At 50.8% G+C, this 14,557-nt stretch overlaps 1 protein-coding gene across 4 annotated transcripts; it reads right to left on the reverse strand.

Annotated features, from left to right (window-relative positions):
- Nucleotides 1-8,922, reverse strand: LOC143171177 (methanethiol oxidase-like). 4 transcript variants are annotated; one of them, XM_076359965.1, is made up of 12 exons: nucleotides 8,749-8,812; nucleotides 8,025-8,078; nucleotides 7,329-7,441; nucleotides 6,003-6,188; nucleotides 5,384-5,504; nucleotides 5,111-5,293; nucleotides 4,618-4,796; nucleotides 4,106-4,184; nucleotides 3,670-3,791; nucleotides 3,477-3,569; nucleotides 3,106-3,224; nucleotides 1-246 (listed from the first exon to the last, which is right to left on the reverse strand). In XM_076359965.1, exons 1-12 carry the CDS (start codon nucleotides 8,750-8,752, stop codon nucleotides 207-209), a joined length of 1,293 nt encoding a protein of 430 aa, XP_076216080.1. In that variant the 5' UTR covers nucleotides 8,753-8,812; the 3' UTR covers nucleotides 1-206. The 4 variants fall into 4 exon arrangements, with proteins under 4 accessions (XP_076216080.1, XP_076216083.1, XP_076216079.1 ...); XM_076359968.1 differs by lacking the exon at nucleotides 1-246 and adding an exon at nucleotides 1,612-2,460 and having other exon boundaries at nucleotides 8,025-8,074; nucleotides 8,749-8,922; XM_076359964.1 differs by lacking the exon at nucleotides 1-246 and adding an exon at nucleotides 1,612-2,460.
- Nucleotides 8,923-14,557: the final 5,635 nt, after the last annotated feature.

Consider the following 14,557-nt stretch of genomic DNA (forward strand, 5'->3'; position numbering starts at 1 on the left):
TGAGGAAAGGCCCACGCTCCCCGAAACATGGGAGTCAGGACCCAAAGACCTGGGAACAGGCCTTGGAGGGGATGAAGGAGTTTGCTCGTACCAGCAGAAATACGTCCACATCCATCCAACTTGGGCAGAGCATGGCCTGATGGTGGAACGAGGAGCTGGGTCACCCCTGCCGCGTTGTCTGTTGCTCTTCGTGGCTCAGCTGCAGCTCAAAGCCCGGGCTGAGTCCTCGCCTTGCCGTGTGACCACCTGCAGGTCAGAGAGGGTGCTCAGTTGAGAGCGTAAGGGACAGCAGACTCTCTGATCAAACCCGTAAACACGGCCATGAGGTAAGGGAGCTCTTCCCTCCACTGATGTGGATGGTGCCCGGCCCCATCACGAGGAGGGGTTTCCAGGGCAGATTCAGCTCAGCTACCTCCAGCCATCTGGACCGCATGCTGGCATGGGGATGTCTGCTGGCCAGACTCTCCCTCCAGCCAGCGGAGAGGAGGAGGCACCTCTAGTGAGGTACGTGCCTTGTAGGGTCTGAAGGTAGGTGAGATGAGGCTCATTCAAAAGCCACCGCAACAGCAGGGACGTCCCCTGAGAAGGCCCTCAAACAAGGCAAAAGCTGGAGGATCAGAAGGGGCTGTCACACGCAAGTGATCGTGACGCTGAACAGCAGCACCCCAGGGTGCTCAAGAGAGCTGGAGCAACATGCGTGCCCGTGAGCAGGGTGAGGAAGTAAATGAAGTTGTGTTCCTCCAAGGTAAATCCATAAAGGGCTAAAACTTAGAAGGATCCTCTTTATATCCTAATTTTTGCAGCCTCCAAACTCATTACGGTTTTGGCTGCAAATTGTACCCTCGTGAAGATGCTCAAGGCAAACGGGACTAATGGGACGATGTGTGGGTGTGCAGCGGGGTTTTGGAGGCCGGTGGTTGCCCTCCTGTGTAGCAAACAGGCTTACATTGGGCGAGTGGGATTTGGCATCCTACGCAGCACGTGATAAGCAGGAGAACAACCTACAACTCCAGCGAGTACATCTTGCGAAAGAGGACAGCCTATGGAGAATTCTGAAGGGACTAAGGACATTTTGCCAACACCGTATTAACTGTATGCAGAGTACTTTGGGTGAAAACCCTGACTTGACTCTGCCTCAACTGTGTTAAGACTACGCCGTCCATGGGAACCGATCAAGCTGAAACCGATATTCTCACCAGCAGCAAGCAAACCGCTTAACAAACGCACGGGATTGCACTGGAGCGTCTACTAAGTGTGTTCTTGCAGCCCTTCACGTATCTTAAAGTAAGCCCTACTAAAACCAAATGGTTGGTTTGGGGGATGACAACACTACATTGCTTTGACAAGGTACGTTCGTTTGGGGCAGAAAAAGAACAAATGGTTGCCGCGCTTCCCTATAAAAGCTGTGCCTGCAAGAATGCACACAAAAAAAAGAACGAGCAAAGACAATTTCTACCAGAAACTTCCCAGAAGACTAACAGGCGCTCTGGCACAATCAGTGTCCTGTCTTAGGGGTTTTCAAAACCCTGATCTTATCACTGACCCCTGCTGGCATTTGTTTTCCCCTGAAATAAATCTGAAAGGCTTCAGTAAGACACGTGAAGATCTAGCTGATGCAAAGAACAATTTTATTCTTGTTTAAAGCAGAACATAAGAGCAAACCAGTGTCGGGAAACAGGCACTTCTTTTCAAAATAAAGCACTTCATACTCCTTCAGCTGTGACGCGTACCGACCCAAGCACGTGAGAAGGGAGCCAAGAGGGCTCTCGTGCCAGGGGAAGACTATCCAGGAACGACCCGGCTGAAGAACAGTAACTCAGGCGAACTGGGCACTTCACTTTCTTTTGCCTTAGTTTTCAAGGGTGAACAAGCGCTGAATCGTAACTGAGAGTTCAACACCTTGCTACCGGCCCCGGTACTAGACAGCAATAGCTAACAGGCCGGGGACATCAAGGCAGGTGTCCGACAGGCCTGTAGCAATGAAGCGAGGCACGGTGGGTATGCAGGTATCTGCCCAAAGGCACTGTGCGTACTGCACATCTCTGCATTTGAGCAACTGTCCTGGGCTCTGCTCTGCGAACCACGCCCAGGGGTTGCTTTGCACTGAAAACATGCCATGTGTCCACTGGTCTGCCTGAACCAAACCCTCGCAAAAAGGCAGAGCTTCCGTAGCTCAGGTTAGCAGAAATCAAGACTCCAGCAATGAACGGGGACCCCCAAACCCAATTACCCTACGCTCTTTCTTAATGGCTGCACTACAGAAGAGAGAGAGAAGAAGGGAGTCTTCCACATGGCGCCTAGGCCAAGATGTCGGAGGTGGAATCCCCACTACGGAAGTGGATGTCATGGGCAAGGCAAGGCCCATTGGGTTCCTTTCCAAAATCCACCAGGAAGTTCTTGTTCACGGTCAGGCCTCCTTTCTCAGTGTCCACGTCGATCTGCAGCATGACCGAGCCTTCCCTGCGAGGGGACAAGAGCGCAGCTATTACAGACAAGCAAACCACGGTCCTGCTCAAGAGATCCTGCTCTTCAGCCTCCTGTTCCGTATCGAGGAAGAGGCTTTCTCCTGAACATCTTGTCTTCTACCGGGAGAAGGGAGCAGAGGCCCAGTTTCAGTAGCGGCATACACCAGCGCTCACATTTTTTTCCTGAATTCTCAATGGACGCGAGTAAACCGCTAGGCATGATGCGATAGGCAGGCTGGAGCTTGCCTTTGTGTTGGAGGTCATCGTCTGCTTTGCTACATCAAAACATCTCTGGTGGATACACTGGGAGATGCTGTGGCAGAGACGTGGCCTGGCTCTCAGAGATCCACAGATGGATTCACTCCACCTTTCAGACTGAAACACTTGGGCTCTCCCAAGCAAAACCCTGGCACTGCCGCTCCGCACAGGCAGCAGCCGCACCTCGCCCAGCCAGAGACGCTTGTGAGTCAACTGCATGTGAAATTCAACGTGAGGAAGCTGCGGGGACGATGTTAGGAAAAGCTGTCCCTCTGCAATCACAAACGCGTCCTTGTAGCCCCCCAGATGAGGCGCCTTTCCCCTCTCTAACAGAGCGCCCATCCAAAGAGGCCCCTTTCCTTTCCTCCCACATGTTTCTTACTTGACCACGGTCGGGTAGAACTGCTTGTCCCACGTGCTGTAGAAGGAGTTGGTGACGTACAGCCTCTTGCCATCCAGGCTGAGCTGCAGTTTACTAGGGCCGCCGTACACTCTCTTGCACTGAAGGCACAACAGACAGCAGTGGTGTTACTGGCTTCTTTCGTTCAGCAGCCAAGCACAAGCAGGGGCAGGGGAGCAGAGCAGAGCAGAGCAGAGCGGCTGCCTCCCCTTCTAACACAGGCAAGCTACCAGGTGCTGCAGACACACGGGCCACTGCAACGGGGCCCCACCCCAGAAACCCTGGGCAGAGAACTAGCAGAGCAGAGCCCAAGTCCAAAGGACACCAGAGGGCAAAGAGGACGCAGAACTCACCTTGATCACCAAGGGCTCCGGCTGGCACTTCAGCTCTTCGTCTCTACACACAGTCACGGGTCCGCCTCTGAGGATACTGCCTCCCACAAACACCTGGAAGCCAGGCAGCGGGAGACATGTTGCCTTGTCATCCAACCACCACCAGATACCGCTAGGGAGCCCAACAGTGCAAGCCCTTCTGCTCCTGCCTTACCTGTCCCACCAGCCTGGGCTTGCAGGTTTTGGAGAGCTCGTATTGGCGGATGTCTCCGTGCAGCCAGTTGCTGAGATACAGGTACTTGTCATCCGTTGAGATGATGAGGTCGACTGTGAAGGCTAGGGCACAGAAACAAAGAGCTCTAGAGAAGGCAGCAGCAACAGAAAACGTGCCTTGCTTCGAGCCCCAGCTCGCATCTCTCCCTGCCATGCTGTACGTCGTGCCTCCAGCACAGGAGACCTGCCCAAGTGCACAGGCTCCAGCCGGGGCAGCAGTGTCTTCCTGGGGGTGTGCGCAGCCCCTCAGCCCCTCCGACAAGCCTTCCGCCGTGTTTACGCAGCAAGGCTTTGAGGGTCAGCGAGTGGCCTTTGCCAAGCTGCACAACACAAAGCTCCGGGAGGAAAAAGGAAACACCACCTCAGGGCACACGAACCTGGCATCTTGGGCATAATCCATCCCGTCACGTCCTTGGCCGGTATCCGAATCACCTCTTCTACTGCCCAGTTGTCTCTCTGTACAAGAAACACAGGCACCGCTCCAGGAGCGCTCCTGGCTGCTCAGGCAAGAGCGCTCCCCTGCCCTCACACACTTGCACAGCTAGGCAAAGCTGCCTGAGGAAGGCTACCACTGCACCCAGCTACTACGAGCAGACACCAGTAAGGGCAGCATCGTCTGATACCAACAGCGAGGCTGGGCATCATCGCTCCAATTAATCCCCCAGTTGTTCAGCCAAGAAGTCCCAATTGGTCACGATGGGCTTTTACACTCAGTGGAAGAACAGACTCCTCTCATTCTAGCACACACGTCCAAAGCAGGGTCTGGATACCGCCCTCTCCACACGCCTCCTTCTTTCTCTCTGCTACCCCAAATTTCTTCTGCGCGTTTCTCCATCACCCTCTAGCTCACCATGGCCGGGTCTCCCGTGGCTGCTGGCAGAATACTTGCCTCGCACTTGTAGAAGCGGTAGACGATGCCACTCAGGGCACAGCTGACGTATCCCTCAGCAGCATCGGGGTTGTGGAGGAATTTAACACTCAGGGGCAAAGAGTCCTCCCCCAGGTCAAAGCACTGGGTGAGGGTGCGGCAGGACAAGTTCCACACGTTCAGGCGGCGCCCAAAGACCCCTGAGGAAAAGGAAAACCAAGTCAGGAGAGAGGGGGCTACCCATGGAGACTCACCCCTCCCCAAATGCTCACAGACACCAACGGCCATGGTACCGTCCAGCCAGAATTAGCAGAGAGACTGCCGTGATTTAGGGAGCAGCGGGAAAAGACAGGGGCCAGCCTCTCTTAAGGACAGACGCTGCACGCCCTGTAGCAGTGCCTGTAAAATCGGCCGTTTGGGGAGAAATCTTCCTGTCCCCTCTCTCTGACCGCATCGACACCCTCCCACCACCTCGGGCAGTTCTGGCTCAGCGCTTGCATCCGTATTGCCTCACCTTTCTTCAAGTCGTCGGGATTAAATCCACGTCCCGCACGTTTTGGGACTAATCCGGCAGAGCTGATCAGAACATTGTGGCGTGGCTGGTACCAGAAGTCGTATCCAGTGGGGGGGGCCTCACACTCGTTTTCCCAGTTCCCCTTCAGCTCAAAGGTCTCTCCATCCAGCACAATAAATCCACCTGTGATACAAAAAGGGGATGCACAACAAATCACATACTCCACTTCCAAACCAGTGAGATTGTTCATGGAGTTATTGCATGGCAAAGTACCTTTTCCATTGCCAGCTGGATCTCCCATGTTGGCAATCAGAATATCACCATTGGGCAAGCTGCGAGGTACACTGAGGTATCCCTTGTTGCACTTCCAGAAGACATCCACTGGATCAATCATCTGAAAAATGTTGACACACACTTCAGTGTCCGACTGCTCAGCTCATTTCACACCCCCTGGCAGAGCCTTTGGCCATCGCAGACTTCTGAAAATCTCTGATGGTTGCGGGAGCTTTCTTCCCAAGAACCCACACTTGCTAGGGCCTGCTCCTCCTTGGAGGGGAGCACAGAAGCTTCTGAGCTCCCCTCTGCACAGACAACAAGAATGCAGCAACACCTAACTCATAACAGCTTGTCTGTCCACCTCCCTATTTGGGTGGGGGCAGGCATGGGGTTTCCGTTCTCTGAACGAAACACGTACAGAGAAAGGAACGCAATGATGAGCGGAGCCTTCCCTGGTCTGAAGAGGAGAGAGCCGAGAGGGAAACGTGACCCAGCTCTCTAAAATCAGGGTGGAAGAGAAGATGAAGAGAGAACCCTTCTTCCCTGGGTATTATTCCAGAAGCACCAGTTCCCAACTCCTTCCCAGAAACTTGTCTTTGAATCACCTCAGGCATACCTTACACAGCTTGGGAGCCCGGCACTGTGAACCCACATCCACCACGTAAATGCGGGAAGAAATCAAGCAGGGAAGAATCAGCTTGTTCCTTTTCGTTGTGATATTGTCAAAGCAGGTGCAGCCAGCGCTCCACCCCGAGGAATGCAGCTCGTCTTTGAGGTTGGGCATGGGCAGGCGGTGGATCACCTAGGCAGTCAAGGTAGAGTTAGGGTTCACTCAGGGAGGCACAGAGAAATGGGGACCCTAATGCTGGCAGATACTTCTGTCTTTGTAGCCTCCATTTGACTGTAGCTGGGACTGCCTCTAGAGACTTAGGGAGGAGAATGCTGCTCCTTGCACTGGCCACTGCTCTTTGTTAGGATACTGTGTGCAGCTGAGAAATGCGGAGATTCTTTCAAGAATTCCTCACCCCATGCCACTAAAATTCAGAAAATCATGTATGTGAAGAAATGATGATTATCAACTTGACAAAACTGGTGCATTGCTCTGCAAACTCCTCCTAAGAATGGAGTTCAAAATGTGTTAAAAACTTTCAGAAGTCTATATTGGCTTTAAAGTCCATTTTCTTCTAAGCTCTTGTAGTAATGGACTAATCAGGTCATATATACACCCCTGATGTAGATAACCTGTCTTTGCAGCCTTGAGAGACAGGTAAATGCCGATTTCCCATTTAGGATGACAGCAGGCAGGTTGGTACAGTGCACAACAGAACATCTCTGACACTGCAGCACAACAGAAACATGCTGAACTCTGCAAAAATGCTGGATACCCTAAACCACCTGGGTCACTAGAGGCCATTTTCCATGCTGAGCAGCCACTGAGAGGGTGATTCAGAGCATGTGCTCAAAAGCTCACTAGCAGCACCAAGATGCTCTGGAAGCGAGTTGGGAAGTGAGTCACAGCCGACTTGTCCCCAGAACACAGAGATGGAGATGATTCAACTAGAGCCAGGCATACTGAGGACAGTGGAAAGAGCAGGAAGGTGAGATTTCCTAGCAGACAACATCCCTATCTCGCGCATAACACCAGTGGAGAAGCAAGAAGTAAACCTGCCATGACAAAACTTACAAGGTGTTTCCCAGACAGGTCTTGGCAGGACATGAAGAGGCAGGAGGCAAGAGTCAAGCCAGGGTGGATGAGACAGAAAGATGCAGGAAGACAAGAAGGTGCAAGGCATAAACAGAAAGCCTGCATGACAGAGTGGCTATCAAGCAATCTGATTTTCCCCAGCAAAAAAGAGTAAATGTCCTGAATCTGGGGCACTATGAAGCATAGAACCAGCAGCTAGTCATCAGCCCAGTAAAAACACAGTCAAGACACAGGTACCTGGGAATAATATGGAGATCTGGGGTTGAGATCGATGGTGGCCAGGAAGTCAGGCTGGTCGATGCATGTTTCCCTGTAGGTACAGGTCACGTAGGCAACCTCCTCTCTAGGAGCTGGGTATATAGAAAGCTTGTGTTAAAACATGCCATGAACCAGCCAGAAAGGAAAAGAAAAGCTTCAAGAGACTCTCAGATAGGACTGAACTTATTTTTCTGGATGCTACGACCTTCCTACAGGCAGTTGAGCTAGGTGATCGTTGTAGGTCCCTTCCAGCTGGAACTATTCTATTCCATTCCATCCCATTCCATTCTATGCTATTCCATTCCATCCCATTCCATTCCATTCCATGCCATTCCATCCCATTCCATTCTATTCCATCCCATCCCATTCTATTCCATCCCATCCCATGCCATTCCATCCCATCTCATCCCATTCCATGCCATTCCATGCCATTCCATTCTATTCTATGCTATTCCATTCTATTCCTTTCCTCCTTGCTCGCTGGCAACTGTCCAACCCTGGCTCCATTACTGACCCAGAGGTAAGAAAACAAGAAAAGTGGATCTCCATATAGTTACAGTTTTCTCCCTTTGGGGGAAGGGACTCCGCATACACAGTTAATTAATGGTGGTCTCCACAAACACGGAGCTCCTTCCCAAGTACCCCCCACTCCAAAACACGCTCAAGAGGACTTGCCTTTCAAAACATCCGGGCAGATGGGGTAGTCGTAGCACTGAAGCCTGCATCTGTCTGATTTGAGAAGAAGAGAAGAATAAAATGAGAAACGTCCACATCTTTAAAAGGTGCCTGTGCAGAAGACTCTGTCCCACCCGATGGACCTTCTCCCACCCCAGCTGTCAACGGCCACCTCTGAGACCAGCAGCTACTTTTGTTATGGCAGTAAAAACTCTCAGATCCAGGAGAGGAATTCTCCCCTGAAGAAGAGACACTGAGGATATCACAGACCAAACCACTGCTCCGTTCCCTTTTGCATCCTCTGAGCCCCAGTGGAGGAGAGCGAGCCTACACTGAGAACCATGTCAGTATCGAAGGTCTAGCCTGGAAAATAACCCTGGTTTCTTGTCTCCCTGACGATTCCCCAGCAGAAGGGGAGGCTCCCCTCACCACGGATGCTGCAGCCACATGGAAGCAGCTTTTCAAGGCAAAAAGATCCCCCAGAAGCAGATCGGTAGCGAGACAAAGGAAACCTTTGGTACCAGTCAGACAAAACGCCAAACTTCGGTCCCACCTCTCCCCTTCCTGCAGCGCTGACAGAACAAACCTACCAGTCCCCAAGGGGGACTCGGTGTCAAGGTGGGATGCCTGCAGCCTCCAGGCAGTGGCTGGAGCCAGATCCAGGGTGGACCTACAAGCCTTGGAGCTGCTGTGGGCTGCGGGGAGGCTGCAGAGTATCTCTCACCCATGCTGAAGGCCGCCTGGTTCACTCTCCTCAGGAGCAGAGGTGCTGGAACTGGAGGTGCAGCTTGCTGTCTGCCTCGCCGGAGCGGGTTGTGTTGTGCCAAGGCTGCTCCGAGGGGGCCTTATATACAAGGCAAAGGGGTGGGGGGAGAAAGCAAGCTGCCAAGGGAGGAGCCATCGCTCCTAAGCGTTTGGGAGGTGCCAGACCAGCGCCGTGGCTTGTTTCCGCCTTGCTAACCACCAATCTAGAGGAAAAATCTGCTGGTCCATGCAGGTCTTTTTCCTAAATGCAACCTCCCGTATCTGATCCTGGGGCTCTGCTGATTTCCACCAGGACTTCTTCGGCTCTGGAGGCCTCCACGTCCCAGCCGAGACACAAGCTAATTAAAGCCATCCCCCGTACCCAGGTTCCTGCCATACAAATGTGCAGTGGCTGCAAATTCCACACGAGGGATGAGAAGTCCAGCTAGATAATTGGCCCCACCAGCAGCCTCCTGGAAATTACAAGGTTTGAACATACGGAGGCCACCAAAGGCACCTCTGAAATCTGGACCCTGACAGAAGGCACGTCTCTGTCTGAGGGCTGAGCTGAAGACATGGGCTCGCGGCGTCAGCTCAGCAAGCCAGGTCCAGAGGTGCCTCTACCCAGAAAGAAGACTTTCGGAGCTCCTAAGGACTGCAAACTGGGATAAGTGCCCACAAGAGGAGGGAGGGGGCTCCAACAGTACCCAAATCAGATGAGGAGCTGCCGACACCTCCCAAACAGCTAGAAAAGACATCAGGCTAGAAATGGGTGCCTCAGGAAATACAATCCGTGCCCTTGTTGATGCAGCACTTGCAAGGTCAAGACATGCCTGCTGCCTCTCACGTTTGTATCTCCACGTGGGAAGACAGTCAACCTGTGGAAAAGAGGAACCTTTAGGATTCGGGGCGACTCAGCACAGTGAAACACTGCCTGAGCAGCAGCTACTTACTCTCCCCACCAGTCTGCCCAATGAACACCCAAAGCCCCATGGCAGGCACTAACACCGCAAAGTGCCTGGCACCGGTGCGGTCAAATTACACGCCAACTAGACTAAACTGTCACAAAACACCCACGGGAACAGCAGAGATCTCTGTTAAAGGGAATGAGGCGTTGGATAGAAGAATTTTGGAAAGAAGGGTCCCCTCCCGAGATCACCACGGGCCTGGCTGCCACCAGCTGCCAAACTAAAGCAGGAAGAAAACACCAAGTGCCGTGGAACGTGAACAAGTATCGTATCTTGTGGAAGAACTCCTCCATCAGTGGGCAAATTACACGGGATAAGTAATTGCTCCATGTAGGAACGCAGAAACATCTGACAGCGCCATTAAAGAAGCCCTCGGGAGATCTCTATCAGAAGAGAGGACAGCTTAGCCCATCTCACTAGGGCTGTAATTAATGGGTCTCTGGTTCCAGAACAGCACTTTAAATGTTTGACAGGTGGACATGGGAGCAGCCCAGCACCTGGCACCAGTGCCCAGATATAAGCAATTTCTCAAAAAATTAGTGCACTACCCAGAGGCAGGTGGGCCCAGCTTGCCAAATACTTTGCTTCAGGCAGTAGAAAAGGAAAAAATGTCTTTTTCATGCAGGCTCGTTCTCAATCCTTCCACAAAGAGTGGAAATTTCAATTTCCAGGCTGGCAGGATGGATTGCCAAAACACGTGCTCCAGGCATTGTGGACCAGAGGATGGTGCCCACTGAAGGACACTCAGGCCTGATGGGAGGATGCAGCCGCAGCTCTGGTCCAGCAGCTGAGAAAGGCAAAAGACAGAGCAGAACTCAGCACGCAGTAGCATGAGCTGAGCTGGGGGCCAAAGGGCTGAAAGGCCAGCAGGGATCTGGGGAAATGAGGGGCTGGCTGGCATTTCCCTAACGTGACAGAAGGAAGCCCTCAGTCCAGGAGCAGCTCCATAGCCGGAGCTAGCTGTCCTCCTCAGAGCAACTCAAAACAGACTTTCCCTCTTCTCCCCTTGACTGCACGGAGCTCACCACTGCTCTCCCATGCTGCTCTGAGCTGGGCAGGAACGGCCCATCTTTCTCCAATCAAAACCAAAAGAGAGGTTCAGGCACTGTACCTGACGTGCTGCCGTCCTTGTTTGCCCGGCTGGCAGGAAGCACAACCAGGCCCAAGGACGCGCGAGAAGCCCCTGCTCCATCAGAAGCAATTTCAGGTGCTCAGCTGATGCTTCTTTGCATGCTTCTGCTGTCATGATGTGCATGTCTCACTGCATCTTCTTCTTGCACCTGCACGCCTGCTAATTAAAAAGTTCATTAGTCTTCCGCTCATTAACAAAGTTTGCTGGTCATCCTCTTTGGCTTTCCTTGGTGACGTCTTTGGCATCCCTCACAAAACCAAGCTGTGGGGTGTAGAGTTTTCTAATTAAAACTGATAGTAGGAAGGATAAGAGCAGGCTCAGCAACACCAACAAGCAAGCAAGCGATGGTTAGCGGAGAACACAATCAGCGTGGTCTGCTCTCGGCCTAAGTAAAGCTCCCTGTGGCAGGCAGAGATGTGAAGCCATGACATGGAAAAGCAATCGGGGCTTCGCTGGACAGCCCACACTGAGGTGGCAACTACTCCCCTCCTCCCGACCACCTCTTCCAACCCTGATAGGGAAGAGCATGCTATAATTTGGATAATGGGCAAGACTAGGTGATGCAATCTGGTGCAGACCGGCACCGCACACTAAATGTGCTGGGAGAAGACCTTGCTTCACCAAGAACACCAAGTCTGCCACTGAAGGGCCCTGCCATGTGCAGCCACAGGGAGACGGACGGTGAGCCACTTTTTTGGCAGCACAGTTTTCTGCCGGATCAGCTCCTTCAACCGACTCCTCCCACAACCGCACGATCGCTCCATCTGGCACAAGAGGAGTGGCAGCACCACGCAGCTGGGGAGGACGGACGAGCAGGACCTGCTTTTTCTCCTCTTCCATGCCTCTGCCTGAAGACAGGCACTAGCACTTTTCCTTAAAAGTCCCTACGAGCACTGCAAATCAGACTCCAAGCTTATAACAAATGAAAACAAGAACGGCTGACTTTTCTCCACTGATGGAGAAGGAAATTGCAGGAATGCATATGCTGAGCAGCATATGCATATGCTGAGCAGTTTAACTAAACATTTCAGGTTCCACTCCAAGGACTCATTTACACTTCTCTGTATGTAACAAGGCACTTCCTTACACTCTTACTCCTAAAAATAGGTGGTCAGTCTTCATCAGAGAAGTAGAGAGCTCAAGGTAGCAGACCAAAAAATACGTTTTTTTTAATGGTGACTCTCATCACAACTGCTCCGGCTTCACTTAAGCAGAAACTGTTCTCCATTCTATAACTTTCCCAGCTAATAACTGGGATATAATATATCTTGCTGTCCTCCCCCACTTGTTGAAAATACTACAAATAGACTCTCTTTCTGGTATAAACACATCTACTTGTCCTGGATATGACCTGGCAGCCGAAATATAAATGAAACTGCAACCTCAAATTAAAAATGAATGAGTGAAAACTAGGAAAGAGTTACTTATGAAGGAATAAGCAAGCTGCACTATGCCCTCCTGTGGCCATCTGGAATATCATCTACTTAGTTCCAAAAATTGAAGTCATGCTGATGCACTCGGAGGCAGTTTGGAAGTACCATGGATTGCAGAAGGTTAGGTCACGTTCACTGGCTTCTTCACATTCTTACCTACTTCCCAGTAGATCATGATTTCAACAAACAGTATCAAATAGTATGTGCAGACCCAGAGCTTTGTGTGCTTGTGAGTAAGGATGGATTTTGGCTAGTGGGTGAAACCTCTACACTACTACTGAATGAATATGTGAGTATCTTTTTTTGACCCACCAGATATCTGGACCTGCTCTGCATTCGCCAACTTATTTTGTTTCACTGCATGTGTTTCTTCCACTTTGACAAGCATGAGAGAGACCATGGTCAGTCATGAGGGTAAGGTTTCATACCACCTTCAGAGATTCTCCAAAAAGCAGGCATTTGACTAATGTCTGAAATTCTGGGGTCCATTTCCAATGGCCTCTGACTGACTGTGGGTATTTACCATGACAGCGTCCCCTCAGAAACTTCCAATGAAGCCAATGAAGGTGTTGTCAATACAGTCAGGTGAGTCCATGGTAAAGCTCATCCTGCAATAAGGTAGACCCAGACAGGAACACATACTAAAAGCAGAATCTCTACTACGGACATGGATTCCATAAGCATGGCAAGACCCATTGGTTTCCTCTCAGAATCAGGAGAAACTCTCTACTCACAGCTTACCTTTTTCAGTACCCAGATTAGCAGGTGTTCAGAAAAATGAAATATTTTAATTCAAGAGAGTCCCACGCTTTGCTTTTCTCTTCCTTCTCTAAGCACCTTTTTACATTTAATATTTGCCTTTTATGAGGAATAGAAGCAATCCACACTTCAGTAGTTGTACACGCTTGTATGCAGGGGCATTTCCAACTGGGATTTCAGGATGGGACCCAGACTGGAGCGCTCACTGTAGCTGGAATGAGAAACCTCAGTCACCTTGCAATACGCTGATGGACTGAGAAGAGACCTGAGGGCCACCCTCACTAGCAAGTTTGTGATCTGTGGAAAATCACAACCTAAGATTGCTAGTAGAGTGAGAGAAACTCCTAGATGTACTTCTGTACTGCATGAAGACAGGCTGCAGTCTGCCCTCACGTGGCCAAGTGGAAGATCATGCACCTTTTCCAATTTAAAACGCTCAGTTGTATAGGAAATAGGTGTGAAAAAAATACAGGCTCCAGTAGTATTGGTTAGTAGCAAATGACTTCCTAACAAATCAATGACTTTCCTGGACAACATGAGATTATTTAGACACTGAGCACTCACTGTACCCACTCAGCATGGACTATTAGCAGCATTTACACGGGTTAGCAGTGTATACTCCATTCTTGAAACCAGTCCCTTCGCAAGGCAAACAATGGGTCCTTGCAGCAAGATGGTTTAAACACCACCCATTTCTAACAAGAAGCTGCTGAAAATGGGCTTTTACATCAGACACAGGTGGCTACAATGCCATGTCAGTTAGAAAGCTTTCTGGCTTTACAAGGTCCTAACAGAACTGCTTGTTGCGGGTTTCAAAGAGGGGCAGCAGTCCAGCTGCCCTATGTTAAAAACACAAAACTGAACTCTCAAAGCCTGCTTCCAAATATGTTAGGCAAGACAGTAAGCAGCTGTGTACAGAATGAAGTCTTGATTATAAAGATCTGTCAGCTAGATGAGGATTTTGCCGTGGAAGCACAGTAAAAGTTGGAAAAAAACCCAGCCAAAAGGCTCCAGCGGGCAGTCCCATTAACACACTGCTCCTCCGACGCTGCTGATGTGATTCCAGCGTTACAACTGGCAATGCTAAAGCTCGGCAGGAAACGGCAGAGGCTGGCAATGGACACAGATGGGAAAGCAACAGATCTAGAGAGGCAGAAAAGAGAATCAGACCCAAGAAAGAGCTTCGGGAAGATGCATCAGGAACTGGCAAGAGAAGAAAGGGTGGAGTTGTGAGTGCTTGTCTGTTCAAGAAGTCGCGAGACACCTGAAAGACACCTGTAAGACACCTGCTGCTAGCATCGTCTGGCTTTGGCACAGTGTGCAGAAAAGTTTTTTGCAGTTTTCTCCAGTCTTAGAAAATGGAAGAGAATCTTTGCTTGCAATAATGGGAACAAAGGTGGCTTCAGCGAAAATAAATACCTCACCAAAGAATTTTTAGACAAATGACACTGTTACTTTCTGAAATGACCTTACATTTAGGTTCTTTGAAATAGAAAA

The sequence above is a fragment of the Aptenodytes patagonicus genome, chromosome 26, assembly GCF_965638725.1.
Source record: "Aptenodytes patagonicus chromosome 26, bAptPat1.pri.cur, whole genome shotgun sequence".
Taxonomy (NCBI): Eukaryota; Metazoa; Chordata; class Aves; order Sphenisciformes; family Spheniscidae; genus Aptenodytes; species Aptenodytes patagonicus.

What these genes read in the sequence shown, in the direction of transcription:
- LOC143171177 (XM_076359964.1), bottom strand. An exon ending in CTGCCCGGATGTTTTGAAAG is followed by an intron (nt 7,442 to 8,024) that starts GCAAGTCCTCTT and finishes CTATATACCCAG; the next exon opens with CTCCTAGAGAGGAGGTTGCC. An exon ending in ACCGCTTCTACAAGTGCGAG is followed by an intron (nt 4,185 to 4,617) that starts GCAAGTATTCTG and finishes TTTCTTGTACAG; the next exon opens with AGAGACAACTGGGCAGTAGA.